This window comes from Microtus ochrogaster, chromosome 1 (assembly GCF_000317375.1).
Source record: "Microtus ochrogaster isolate Prairie Vole_2 chromosome 1, MicOch1.0, whole genome shotgun sequence".
NCBI classification, from domain to species: Eukaryota; Metazoa; Chordata; class Mammalia; order Rodentia; family Cricetidae; genus Microtus; species Microtus ochrogaster.
Genome location: NC_022009.1, coordinates 18,250,275 through 18,265,178, shown reverse-complemented (window position 1 = coordinate 18,265,178; position 14,904 = coordinate 18,250,275). Strand labels below are relative to the sequence as shown.

Here is a 14,904-nt window from a genome sequence, read left to right as displayed (position 1 = left end):
GTTGAGGTTTTTCCAGGGACTGGGGGAAAAGAGTCATATTTAAAGTAGCGGATTAGAGTATGTACTTAAGGGGGGAAAGAAGGTGTACCTTACATATTGATGGGGTAAAGGCTACTTCAGACACATCATCATGATGCCTCTCTCCCCTACCCTAAGCAAAAATGGCAGGAAAGAATGATGGTTTACTAATTCAAAGGAGCCAGAAGGCCCTTTTTAAATGTGTAGTTGAGTATGCCATATGCCAAGCAAAGGAACTGAGATGGGAAATAACTTTGCAATGAATGGATAGAACTTCGCTATTGTTCTGAGTTAGTCTCCTAGAACAGCCCAGGCTGACCTTGAACTCCTGATTCTCCTACCTCCACTTCCCAAATCCTTGGATTACATCCACACACCACTGTGTGCGTAGGATAAAACCATTTTTGTTTTTTGAAGCAGGGTTTCTCTGTGTAGCCTTAGCTGTCCTGTAGACCAGGTTGACCTTGAACTCATAGAGATCTGCTGCCTCTGCTTCCTAAGCACTGGGAAAGGCAAGTGTCTCGACAGTCCAGAGGGATAAAACTTTTAAAAACAAAGCATCACATGGTGCACGCCTGGTCTACAAGAGCTAGTTCCAGGGCAATCTCCAAAGCTACACAGAGAAACTCTCTCTTGAAAAACAATTAAAAAAGAAGCATCACATATTTTCCTAAAGGAGCATATTCCATTAGAGGTCTCATTTTTGAATTTGGTGACTTTTTAGTCAGTTTAGAATGTTATAATACGGACTTTCAAATGAACTATTTGCAAAAAGACATGATTTTGCTTAGGTGAACTTCTTCCATGTCCATCCCATTTTTATCTTAAGAATTTCTTTAGTGCTGGGTGTTGGTGGCGCAGGCCTTTAATCCCAGCACTCAGGAGGCAGAGGTAGGCGGATCTCTGTGAGTTCGAGACCAGCCTGGTCTACAGAGCGAGTTCCAGGACAGGCTCCAAAGTCGCAGAGAAACCCTGTCTCGAAAAACCAAAAAAAAAAAAAAAAAAAAAAAAGAATTTCTTTAATACATTTTTCATCAATGGTTATATTCAACCACTCCTGTGCCATCTCTGGTCCCGAGGATGTAATTTCTGCTAAATAGAAAGGGCAAAACCAACACCTGCCTATTTCAGGAATTAATTACTACTAATGACAGAGAATAGTTTCTTAGAAAAGCACTGCATTGGAAAGGAGACTTTCAGCTGTACCTGGTAAAATTCCAGTGCATTTACCCGGTTTCCTCACTGAGGTCATCTTGGGGACTCCTGCACTACGGAAAGGCAGCTCCTTCTGGCCCAGTATTGTGGCTGCTGGCTAACAGCTGTGCATCCTCAGAACTCCGCACTCAAGACCTTTGGCCTCACCACTACCAATGAAATAAGATACAGCTATGTTCCTATAATGTTTCTTGTGGCTTGCAAATGCATCTGGAACCAATGGACAGAGGACTTTCTCAATTTAATTTTGGCAGTTTTCTTTTCACTTTCTTCGGGGGTGGTGGTGGAGGGGATTGTTAGTGCTAGAGGTTGAACCCAGGTCTTGAAGCAGGCTAAAAGCATGTGCTCTCTACACAGAAGGACAGACTCAGTCCCTTTTAACCCCTTTCTCTTTTCACCTCCGTATACCAAGTGTCCTATAAGACTGAACAATTCTGCCTTTTTTTTAACCGCTGGGCTGGGGGTGGGGCGGGTAAATTAGAGAACTGAATTGGGGACTAGAGGGGTAGCGATAAATTTTTGGAGGGGGGCAGGTGCACTGACAAAAAAAAAAACAAAACAGACAACCTTCTTCCAGACGTCCAGTTCAATCCCGGGTTCCGGCGCCCCAAGAGGCGGCGAGCAGCGCTGGGCGAGCCGCTGCCCCTCTGGGGGAGGAAGCCAGGAGGCTGGCTGCCACTCTGATTGTTACGCGTGTCCAACTTCACAGAGTGCGGCGCGCCGGGGTGCACCCAGGGGCCGCCGTCCAGCGCCAACCGCGGTTCGGTTCGGGCAAGCGGCCGCGCCAAGCCTCCGCCCGCCGTCTCCCGGCAGCCGTCCGCGGGGGAGGGGCGGCTGGCGTCCGCGTTCTCCGGCCCAGCGGCCGGCGGAAGGGCCCCGCACCGCGGAAGCGCGACCGCAGCTGGGGATCAGCTGCTGGAGGAGGCGGAGAGGCGGAGCCTCGGGGGGAAGGGGAGGGAGGGAGGGACGCGACCGTGAGGAAGCCGCGAACGCCGCCGACCGTCTGAACACCTCGCTCCGTCTGCCATGGCTGGTTAAAGAAGCCTCGGGCTCGCCGCGCGCGCGGGGAGGGACGGGGAGGGGAGCGGCGGCCGGGCGTGCGGCCGAGGGAGGGGCGGCGGCGCGAGCGGCGGCGGCGGCGGTTCCAGCATGAAGAGGAGAGCTGGCCTGGGGGGCAGCATGAGGTCAGTGGTTGGCTTCTTGTCCCAGCGGGGCTTGCATGGGGACCCCCTGCTCACTCAGGACTTTCAGAGGAGACGCCTGCGGGGCTGCAGAAACCTCTACAAGAAGGACCTCCTCGGCCACTTCGGCTGTGTCAATGCCATTGAATTCTCCAACAATGGAGGCCAGTGGCTGGTCTCAGGTAAATCAACCCCCTTCCTTCCCCTCCCTGCGCCTCCCGGTCCCCTTGCCAGCTGCCCGTCGCCTTTCCCCGCCACCCTCCTGCTACCCCGAGTCCCCACCCCCGCCCTTCTCAACCCCTCTCCAGCGGTGGGAAGATTTGGTGTGAAATTAATACCATTGCAGGGGGAAGGGAGGGGGTGGGGGGGAAGGAGTGGAAGGAGAGGATGTCTCCTATAAAAAAAAAAAAAGACCAAAATGGTTGACAGGTCCTTAATGCGCTTTATCCCAAGTGCAAAGTGGTCCCTCCAGATGCCGGCCCCGCAAGTGCGGGTCGGGGAAGGGGGCGAGGTTACGGCTTGACTAAGTTGGATGGCAAACTCTTCCTCGGCGTAGTTTAAAAGGTGCGGGGGGCACGGGGTGGGGGCTCGCAGTGGGGAGAGGCCGAGGCGCGCCGGAGGCCAAGGGGAAGCTCGAGCCCGGGTCCTCAGTGTCTTGGAAGAAAAAGGGGGCCTCGGAGCCGGAGGCCGGTGGTGACAGGGAGGGACCCCGAGGGGCCAGCGGGGTCGCGGCGGGTGGTGACGGGCAGGCAGCTGAGAGGCGTCCCCTCCCCCGGGCTCTCGGAAGGGCCCAGTCCCGGCTCCCTTCACGCCGTAGTAGCCTGTTCCGCGTCTTGTTTTTATTATGGTTCCGAGAGTGGCGAGGGGAGGGGACACCACCAGCCTGAACTTGGCTGTGCTGCTCCAGAGGCAGGGGTTCGGGACGACCCCAGAGGGACTTGCTGGCGGGAGGCGGGCCCCGGCACCCCCTTCGGCCCGCGGCTCCTGTGGCGGGGTTGTTCCCCCTCCACCCCTCTCCGGTTTAGCTGGGCCTACTTGCCTCCATCCCCCCTCCCCCCGCTGGGGTGGGGAAAGTGGTGCAATCGAGGCCGGGGCTCCGGCCGGGCGGTGTAGGCCTTACTCTCCCGGGGCTCCTAGCGACAGGCAGCTGAATCGATAGCCTATTGCTCCCGGGGAGGCCCGGCCCGAGCGGAGGCGGTGGCGGCGCCTGCGTACGCTGCGGCCGGGGTCGCCGGCCGCCGCCCGCTCCTCCCTGGGGTCGCGGCCTCGAGCGAGGGCGGGTGGGGTTGGGCTCTCGCCGGGGAAGGGGCGGCTCCCAGAACCCCGACTGCGCTGCGGAGTGCCTAGACCAGAACGGGCGTTCCCGCTCGCCTCCTTCCTCCGCTCCTTTTCTACCTCGGGAGGGTTGCGGGGGGGAGGCCATCGCTAGACGTGGCGCCTAACTTCACCCAGGTGGATCCCCGAATGGCTTTCTAATTTGCCTCAGTGGACCAGCTCTCCAGAAACTTCAGCGATTAAGGCAAAGCATCTGTCTTTACAAGTAACAGGCGGAAGTAACACCATGAGTATGGTCCAGTTAGTGGGTAGCAGAGATAAGAGGTCTCTGACTGTTTCACCGTAAACCGGGGATTTCTCCAGAATTGAACCCTCCTTTCACACCAGATCATGTTCTCCTTGTATAGAGTTTGGACCCTAGATGGCACCCCACTCCACACCCAAGAAACCTGATATACCACTTCAAGGCAGACCCTGCATTAAAAAGCTTCCTTACACACAGCACACCGTAGGATTTTTTAAAAATAAATTTCAAGTACAAAAAATGGAGAAAGACCCCCTTCTTTAAAGGCTGTTTCTGTGGTAGTAATACAACTCTCTCCTGAGACCAATGTATTAACGACCAAGGCTCCTAGACAGTCAGTTTACCTAAGGAATGAGGGACTCAGGATACTCTTACAAATGAGCTAATTAATCCTAACCGATCACACCTATAGCCCCAGTTTAACACACTTTAAATATAAATTTGAAATATGATTATACATACCATTAAGTTATCCCAGTCAAAGTTGGCACATTTTACATTTGTTTGTTTGTTTAGTGTTTTGGGACAGGGATTCAATCTGTAAAGCAGGCTGGCTTCAAACTCAGCTCTGCTTGCCTCTGCCTTCTGAGTACTGGGATTAAAGGTGTGCTTAACCACTGTCCTGTGTATTTTATACTTAAATCTTAGCCAAAAGGCAGAGAAATAGAGAAATAATAGTTAATGCATTTTTAAAAGCACCAGTCGGGTCACCGAGCAGTGTGTACTCCCAGCATTATTTTGTGATCCTTACCTTGAGCATCTTTGTTTTGGAGACTGGGTCTTGTTGTGTATCCCATGCCTTTCTCTATACCTTCTATATTGTAGTTGAATCCCATTATCTCTAGTATTTTAAATTTTTGTTTGAGAGTGAGTCTATGTAGTTCAGGAGGGTCTGAACTCCATAACACCACCTAGGATGACATTGAATTCCTAAACCTGCTACCTTTACCTCCCAGGTGGTGAGCTTATATTGCTTTATTTCTTTTTTTTTATCTTTAGGAGACAGGGTCTCACACTTCTCCCAGGTTATTGTGGAACTCACACTGAAGTTCTGACTGGCCCCAGGTGCCTCAGCCTCCAGAGTGCTGGGATTGTAGGTGTGAGCCATGATACCAGGCTGTTCCCTTCAGTATATACTGTAGAAAAGGACGGCTTTTCTGCATAGGGGCAGGCTCTGGTTATAGGTATTGGATTCCTTTTCTAGTCCTGAGTTTATTGCTCTCCATCCATCAGTACTTCCTGGGTTCCAGCCCACCTGCCCTCCCCAACACTCTTCCTGTCCCTGTTCTTCCTGTTTTGTGTGCACACGTGTGTTTGTGTTTTAATCTACCCCTGCCCTTGCTCGTAGTCCTTCCAGCAGTCAGTTTGACTCGGATTTCTTCCCAGAGCACAAAGTTTTGTTAAAAGCAATTCACCTTCCGTTATTTGTACACAGTTCGGGTTAACACAGAGTTCTTCCTGCTTGCTTTCGACAAGAAAGCCCCCTTGGGGATTCATAATAACACCGTAACTTGTTAAAGCTAATTAAAAAATGTTTTCCCTTGAGAGGTCCCTCAGTGATCTTCTCATGTTTAAATCTATTTGAAGTGCTATATTTTCATGCTTTTTTTCTTTTGCTTTATTGATACAAAGGTCTTATAGCCCAGGCTAGTATAGAACTCAGTATGTAGCTGAGGATGACTCAGTGAACTACTTGGTCCTCTTGCTTCCTCCTCACAGGTGCTGAGATTACAAGCATGAGAACCCCTCCCCTTTGTATTTTCCCCCCACCCATCGCTGTCCCTTATTAACAATTATTACCTGAGAGGGTAATCACACACTAGTGGAAGACGAGTGCATCTATTCCCAGTAACCCAGTAAGTCACAATAGTATTCACAATAGTATAGCGGAATAGCAGACTCTAGGCTTGTTATTAGAGTGGTTTGGTGTGTTTTGTTGTTTTTGTGTCTTGTTTGGGTTGCTGAAAGCCCCTGGAGAATGGCGCTACCTCTGTCAGACTGCCTCCAGTTGCTTTCATTTGCTAATAGTTGGGGCAGGCCCACATTTATTTCAACAATAAATATACAGGATTTGATAGAATTAAGACCCAGGACAAAAATATCTGTGTAATTCCTGTGACCATATAAAGTGTTATTGTTTAAGGATACATCCTGTCCTATCAGCTGTCTTCCAGGGTACAGTGAGGCTTGCAGGTAGTAAATGTAGTGGCGAGGAAATCAGGACAAAAAATGGTGTTCTGTTATGATGGCAAGGGAGAGAATGTTTGATGCTTTGAATTATTTGACACTTTATTTTTTTTATCTTTTAAATTTTTATTTGTCTTATGTATATAGTTGGTTTGTCTGCATTTGTCTATGTACCATATCTATGTCTAGTGCCTTCAGAGTTCATTGGATTGGAGTTACTGATGGTTGTGAGCCACCATGTGGTACTGGGAATTGAACCCAGATCCCCTGGAAAAGCAGCCAGTGCTCTTAACTCATGAGACATCGCTCCAGTCTTATTTGACACTTTTAGGTTGGGAAAACTGGCTATGGTGACTCACACTTGAAATTCCATCTGCTTGGGAGGTTAAAGCAGAAGACTGGAAGTGACCAGTGTGGGTGTAATTTAGCAAGAGCCACTATTTAAAAAATGCTTAGTTGTATGTTCCTCTATAGAGTGATTGGCCTAGTTTTTAAGGCTCTCTGTTGAGTTCGCACAGTCTGGGATATGCATAGATACTCCTTGAACTTCTGGTCCTCCTCTGCATCTCCCCAGTGCTAGGATTACAGATGTGGCTTCAACCATGATTGGTTTTAAGGAAAATTAGGATATTTTCATCAAAAAAGTTACTTTTGTTATTTATTATTGACCAAACAAAACAAGCAAACAAACAAAAAACTAGTATCACTGTGACACCTACCATGGAAACAAGTGTGGTATTGTGGCATGATATGTTTAAAATCATTGCTAGGCTGCTTAAACCTTAGTTAGGTTACCAAGCCTCTCTGTAGTTTTCCTGGTCTGTACAATGGGAATACACTACCTGAAGGGTTATTGTGAGATTTACATTAAGTAAAGTATATGTTGGGGGCTGAACAGAATACAGACATCTCATAATAAAAGCTGTTGGTGCTTATGTGGTGTCGCCCATAGTTGATGATAGACCTGTGCGAGTTGGGCAGACAGTATGGTTATGTGACTTTTTGTTGTTGCCATGCTGAGTACTTCAGGCAAGTGCTCTCCCACTGAGCCATATCCTTAGCCTTTAGTAGATTTTTTGTTTTCTGAGACAAGGTCTTTTTTTTTTTTTTTTTTTTTTTGGTTTTTCGAGACAGGGTTTCTCTGTGGTTTTGGAGCCTGTCCTGGAACTAGCTCTTGTAGACCAGGCTGAACTCACAGAGATCTGCCTGCCTCTTCCTCCCAAGTGCTAGGATTAAAGGCGTGCGCCACCACCTCCCTGCCTGAGACGAGGTCTTATCTTGTAGCCTTGGCTGACCTTGAACTCATTATTAGGTCTGGCTGTCCTTTAGCTCTGGATCCATTCCCATCTGCCTCCTGAGTACCACCATGCCTGTCAGCCCTTAAGTATTTTTTGAGATATCTCACTCTCAGGTTGGTCTTAAACTCTGTATTTTTGTGTTGGCTCAAAGTGCTGGGATTGTAAGTGTGACTAGTTTTATGACTTTGTGAAATGAAGAGGCAATGTGATATGAAAAATACCTGGGAGAGGGTGACATGATTTGATGTTAGCAGTCTTAACAGTCACAGATTATGTGAATTTAGGTAAATTCCTTCATTTTTCATAAAATAAAGGTAATAGATTGCTCCAAGTACAGGATAGGTGGTAGGGAATGGTCAGTGAAATTACTGTGCACAAAAGTGCTGAGGCTACGGATGTAGTTCACTTAACACACGGCTTGCCTAGCAGGCACATAGCCCTGGGCTCCATCACCAGTGCCACATAAACCTGGCGCTGGATAAAGCTGTCAGGGTGGCTCATGCTTGTAATCCTAGTACTTGAGAAGTAGAGGCAGGAGGGTCAGAAATTCAAGGCCATCCTTGACTACACTGTGAAACTGAGGCCAGACTAGGTTCAGGTTTCCAAAGTCTAAAGCAAGCCTGTAGAAGGGCACACAATAAAAACAGGAAAACACTGAAGGCAGTGAAGAATGTACATCGTGGAACTGGGGATGTAGTGCAGTGGGAAACCACTTGCCGAGCAAGCATGAGACCCTAAATTCAAGCCTCACAACTCCAGATAAATAAACTACACCAAAGTGCTCCTCCATAGCTAAAAGGTTAAATCCAGGCTATCCCCTCTGTATATATAGTACTCTAACCTTATTAATATCTTTAGCATTGCTTGCAAGAAACTTTCATTTCTTGAATAATAATACAATATATATTATATACGTATGAAACTAATAAAGCACAAAGAGCTTTTACAGCTGCTTTTTTTGTTTTGTTTTGTTTTTTTTTGTTTTGTTTTTCAAGATAGGGTTTATCTGTGGCTTTGGAGCCTGTCCTGGAACTCACTCTGTAGACCAGACTGGCCTCGAACTCACAGATATACCTGCCTCTGCCTCCCGAGAGCTGGGATTAAAGGTGTGTGCCGCCACCACCCAGCTAAACTAGACTTTTAGGTTTACACAGCTGGAGTGATGGCTCGGTGGTTAAAAGCACTGAGTGCTCTAGGAGAGATTCCATTACTTAATCTAGTGCATTTACATGGACCTCCAGCATCGATGATAGGAATCCATAGTTATGAAGAGAGGCTGAGATTCTTCACTCTTGCTAACTTAGTTGCCTTTGACAAGTCCTTTGTTCTCTGTGTCTCTTTCCTCATTCGGGTCATGAGGTCAGCAGTATCTCACAGGTTATGAAGACTAAATGAGCTGACACAAGGGACTTCATCCTGGCTCTTGTCTAGAGGTTCTCTTGCTGCTACAGTTGCTGTGTCATTTGAACCCCACAAATGAACAGAAATAAAGATGTGCTCAAGTAGGGTCAAGCTCTCTAAGTGGGTCCCTTGCCAGTGTAGTCTATCTGTAGTTTCATTGCCCTGAACATAGTTGTTTTTATTTAATTGGTGCCCCATAAGGAGACATTTTGCAGGGTAGAGCTAGGCATTCTTTCCTGCTGAGTTTCCAGTGTTAAGCTGAGCATGCCAGAAGAGGGCACCAGATCTGATTATGGATGGTTGCTAGCCACCATGTGGTTGCTGGAAATTGAATTCAGGACCTCTGGAAGAAGAGTCAATGCTCCAGCCCCTTAATTTGTACTTTCTTTCTTTTCTTTTTTTTTTTTTTTGGTTTTTCGAGACAGGGTTCTTAATTTGTACTTTCAAAGTTACTTTGTGAGAGCATGTGCATATCTGTCTGCGCTCTCTCTCTCTCTCTCTCTCTCGCGCGCGCGCGCGCATATGTGTGTGTACGTGTGTTCGCACACACGTAGGAATAATTCTTCCAAAATATGTGTCAGGGTCAGAGGGCAGTTTTTGTAGACTTGGTTCTCTATTTCCTCCTCTATGGTTTCCAAGGATTGAACTCAGGTCTTCAGGTTGTGCAGCAAAGTACATTTACACACTGAGCCATCTCCATAGCCCACTTTGTTACTTATTGCTATAACAGGCTCTGTATTGCACAAGTTCTAATTGATCTTAATAATAAAAACCCGGAACCAGATATTGGGGGGCAAATGTTGAAAGATCTGAGAGAGAAAGGAACAAGCCACGCTCTTACCTTGCTAACTCCTCAGCCCAAAAGGGCCGAACTACTGTATCCTCCCACCTTAAATTCCTCTCTCTGCCCATTCAGAACACTTCATGTCAATCTGTACAGACCTCCAGATCTCTGTGGTTAACTAGTGGCTAGCTCTGCCCTCTGATCTTGAGGCAAACTTTATATTTCCCCCTTTTTTTTTTGTCTAAAATAAAAAAGATTATAAGAAAAACTATATACAATAAGTATAATAGCTATATACAGTATATGCAGGCAATAAATACATCAACAATGTCTAGTCCTTTAGCAATTGACAAATTCAGGAAAAATACTCCATATCCATCTATCTTGATGGATCCAAAAGGTTGTACCTAATTTACTTTCTATTTTAACTTGCATTACCAAAACTACCTTTTAATGTCTCTCCACCATACACACACACATCTTTAGTGAATTTCTTTTTGAATCTGGTAACAAGGAAAACTATGACTATAAAGTCTTCAACTCCTTCAGAGACCCTTCCTGAGTAAGCAGGAAGTTCAAGCAACTCCCAAAAAATGTGAGATGAAACAAACAGCTGGCTGCCTGAACAGTCCCCCAAGGTTCCTCTGCAACGTGGGCTCATACACCCTCAGCCTACAGGTCTAGCATATCTGACAGACTTTTCTATGATGCAGGATATTCTGAAGGTCTGTCCTACCTTTTCTTGACAAAGTTCAGCAGTCCTTTCTTTTGTGTCCTGCTTGACCGATCTGGACAGCATAGTGTCAGCAGCTGAGGCAAAGGCACTTTCTTGCCCAGTGACTTACTTTTGCCTCAAAGAAAGTAAACTCCATTTGGAGTTTCTTCAATGACCATCATCTTCTCCAAAGTAGGTTGGTTCTGCCAGGAGCATACATTTCTTATTGTCATAAAAGAAAAAAAAACCTATGTTATTAAAACATCTTAAATGCCATATTCTGTAGCTCTCTGAAGTGTTTGAAGATATATATATCTAAAATAGTCTGTTGAACCTTGTAAACATACCTAATATGACTGCAAGTTTCACTGTAATAGGTGACTAAATACTAATCTGCATTTTTTATTATCCTAAATAGTTGGTAGTAATAAATTTTAAGGACTAGAAATTTGCATTACTCTGTTAAATGAGCTGTATATTGTATAGGCACAATACCTTGAGCAAGATTAAAAATGTATGCACAGTATGTTCTAACAAAAATAATTTTACCAGCACTCGGGAGGCAGAGGCAGGCGGATCTCTGGGAGTTCGAGGCCAGCCTGGTCTACAGAGCTAGTTCCGGGTCAGGCACCAAAGCTACAGAGAAACCCTGTCTCGAAAAACCAAAAAAAAATAATAATAATAATTTTAAATTTGTATCAGTATACAAAAACCCATCAGTGTAAAATATTTAAAACCAGTAGTGTTTTTTTGTTGTTGTTTAAAAGTAGATTCAATTATCTACCTTTTTATTCTATTTCTATATCCCTCTTTTTCTTTTCAGAGTAGACTCAGTAATCTACCCTTATATCCTATCGTATCTATATCCCCCTTTCTTCTTTACAAAACAAGAACCCTGAATCTAAACTCCTTTGTTTAGCCTTTTTCCTGATTATTACCAATAACAACTTGTAACCAACTTCCCCTAAACAATGACAAATATCCATAACCCAAAGACCAAAACCTATCCATCCCACCTCTTGGGAATGTGGACTTTGTGTTCTTAAAGTTACTTCCTGTTATCTGGGGCTGGCAGCATCTTTAGGAGATCCTGAAAAGGAAGAATTGGGCTGTCAAGTCCCAGAAGTAGCTGTATCATTTGTGTCCAGTCTCTGTATAATGAAAAGTCTAGGGCTTGGCTCAAGTCCTTGCTAGAGACGTCAGTGAGGCTACTTATCTTATTGTCCTGAGCAGTTTGTAGTCCAAAGCCGATTTTTAAGTGGTAGTTTTTCAGCGTAGTGGTGTTGTTATAGTCCGGTTGAAATTGTCATTGTGGAGTCCCATCTTTCTTTTAGAGACTTCAAAAGTTGCTGTTAGGCATGGTCTTGGTTCACTGCAGAAAACTTAAAGGTTTTAAGTGTCATATGCAGCAGATTTCAAATAGGTTAAAGGATCAACATTTGTTATGTACATCCAGACTACAAAAAACTTAATTGCTAGTTACCTGATAAAGACTCAAACCTGAAATCATGTACAAAAAACTAGATGAAGCCCAGTTCTATAATTAGTATTCTATATGACTATTAATATTATGACAAAAGTTTAATATATATATATATTCTTATAAATTTTGAGATAATGTTTATACCTAAGAAAAGCTGTCAAAGAATCAAAATAAAACCAAATGATTATGATATTAGTGACAATAAAATAGTCCCTTAATTTTGGTTTTTCTTCTGTCCAGTATCAGATGGCTCTTCTGACATGAGACAAGAGATTTTGGATTTTACTTTAACAAGCATGCTTGGGTTTAGAGAGAGCCACATTTCAACTCCAAAGCCAAGTTGAATTTCAATTGGACTGGGTCTACAAAAAGACTATTTGCACTATATGTCTATAGACATACAGGTATCAAATGGAATACATCCATTTTCCAGATTTCATTCCTTTGAGTACTTCATGCAGGTAGTGAAGTTTGGTTCTTTAAGGAACAAGTAGGACATTTCCCTATAACTTCCTTGTCTTGTTGCCAAGTGATGGAAAAGTCTTTTTTTTTAAACCTTTGCTGTTGACATGTTTTTTATGATATTCTGAGGCCTCCAGCCACTTCCTGTCAATAGTTGATCAATTTCTTCATTACCGTATGTTAGAGGACCCTTATAGAATCAGATGTATGTGATATATATGGCATGATTCCTATTTCTGAGTACTTCTTGTGTTTGAATGAACAATACAGTCAATTCTGAATCTTGTGGTATAAATTCAGCAGTTTCAGTATGCAAAGCAACTCTCTCTGCATATTGCAAATCAGTAACTATGTTGAGGGTTCTGTAAGATTCATTAATATCATGAGAATAGCATAAAACTCTGACTTTGAAGAGAGTTATAAGGGCTTGAGCCACTTTGCTTACATTTTCTGATTTGTAACCTGCCTTTCCTGATTTATTCCCATTAATATAGAATGTAGGTCTCCAGATATTGGTTTTCTTGTATAATGCGAGGAGCGATCCAGTTAGTTGTATTTATAAACTAAAATCTCTTGCTTTTGGGATGTTTGTTGTTAATTTCTCCCCCCAAAATTATTGCAAGCTCTTTGCCAATAATTTGTCAATTTCGTCATTAGTAAAAGATACTATCTATAATTTCTGCTGGGTCTATTCCTGCTAATTGATGAAGTCTCAGTTTTCCCTTAGAATCAACTCAGAGACTTTTTCCATATAAGATTTTATGTTTTTACTCTATGTAGATGGTGAAAAGATCCATTCTAAGATGGTTTCTTCCCTCTGCATTAATATTCCTGTAGAAGAATGCTTAGAGGGTAAAATAACCAAAATGTAATCAACCTTTGGATCCACACAATCCATATGTGCATTCTGTAATTTCTTTCCATCAAAGCCAATTCTTTCTCAGCTTCAGCTGATAATTCTCTTGGACTATTTAAGTCCTTTCCACAATCTAAGGTTTTGAACAAATTACTCAGTTCATCAGGTTTTACCTCAATAGTGGGCTGTAGATAGGAATTATCTCCTAGTATCTTTGAAAGTCATTAAGAGTCTGTAATTGATCTCACCTAATTTACACCTTTTGGGGTCTAATTTTTGTAGACCTATTTTATATCCTAAATACTTAATAGAATCTCTTTTAGACATAAAGCAAAGAAAAACAGCCTACAATTCATAACTCCAGAGAACCTAGGCAACAAAAAGGACCTTAAGAGAGACATACATGGATCTAATCTACATGGGAAGTAGAAAAAGACAAGATATTCTGAGTAAATTGGAAGTGTGGGTATCATGGGAGAGGTAGAAAAGGAGGAGGGAGGAAGGGAAAGGAACAGAGAAAAATATAGCTCAATAAAAATAATAAAACAATAAAAAATAAACTGAAAGAAAATTAAAAAATTAAAAAAAAAATGAGGTACAGAACTAAACGGAGAATTCTCAACAGAAGAATCCCAAATGGCCAAAGGACAATTAAGGAAATGTTTGACATCCTTAGCCATCAGGGAAATACAAATCAAAACAACTCTGATATACCATCTTGCACCTGTCAGAATGACTAAGATCAAAACCATAAATGATAGCTTATGTTAAAGAAGATGTAGATTAAGGGGAACACTCCTTCATTGCTAGTGGGAATGCAAACTTGTACAACCACTTTGGTAATCAGTATGGTGGTTTATCAGAAAATTGGGAATCAATCTAACTCAAGACCCAGCAATATCACCCTTGGGCATATACCCAAAGGATATTCAATCATACTACAAGGACATTTGTTCAACTATGTTCATAACAGCATTATTTGTAATAGTCAGAACCTGGAAACAACCTAGACACCCCTCAATCGAAGAATTGATGAAGAAAATGTGGGTCTCCCAGGTCAGCCTGCTTGGGTGCTGGGACTGAACCCAAATCGGGAGGGCAAACGGGAGGGCGGTAGTTCCTTTGTCTCCATAGCCTGCCTGCAGCAAGCAAGGTAGGCTTTTTGAGAGCTACCCAAGCAGCACAGAGTTCTGATCTGGGCTCCGGGAGAGCCAGCATTGGGGTGAGTGAATGCAGCAGCAGCCGGGAACAGGGAACTCAGACGTTCCTCATCCCTCCTACACTTCCTGGTCATCTTGCAGGGGCTATACTGCCCGATACCTCCTCTCTGTTTTTATCCCACCCAGCTTACATCCAGAACCCCCCCATCTCCTTCTCTCCCTGCCCTCTTTGGCGGCACTGGGACTGAACCCGAATCGGGAGGGCAAACGGGAGGGCGGTACTTCCTTTGTCCATAGCCTGCCTACAGCAAACAAGGTAGGCCCTTTGTTTACAAGCTACCCAAGCAACACGGAGATCCGATCTGGACACCAGGAGAGCCATCACTGGGGAGTAACATCACTGGGAAGGTACATCAGTGGGCAAGAAGACCTGATCCTGTAAAAGAAGATCCATAGGGGAGCATTTAGAGGAAGAGATGGCCAGGCGCCAATGCAAGAATTCGCCCAACAATCTGAAAAACAACATGAAACCACCAGAACCCAGCGACCTCACAACAGGAGGACA

At 44.4% G+C, this 14,904-nt stretch overlaps 1 protein-coding gene across 1 annotated transcript in view; it reads left to right on the top strand.

Annotated features, from left to right (window-relative positions):
• Positions 1–1,790: 1,790 nt before the first annotated feature.
• The window catches only part of Dcaf5 (DDB1 and CUL4 associated factor 5), a 116,314-nt gene continuing 103,200 nt past the window's right edge, over positions 1,791–14,904 (top strand). Inside the window, exon 1 of the mRNA XM_005343270.2 lies at positions 1,791–2,596. Within this exon, the coding sequence (XP_005343327.1) occupies positions 2,383–2,596 (214 nt within the window). The 5' untranslated portion in view covers positions 1,791–2,382. The remainder of the gene's footprint in view (positions 2,597–14,904) is intronic.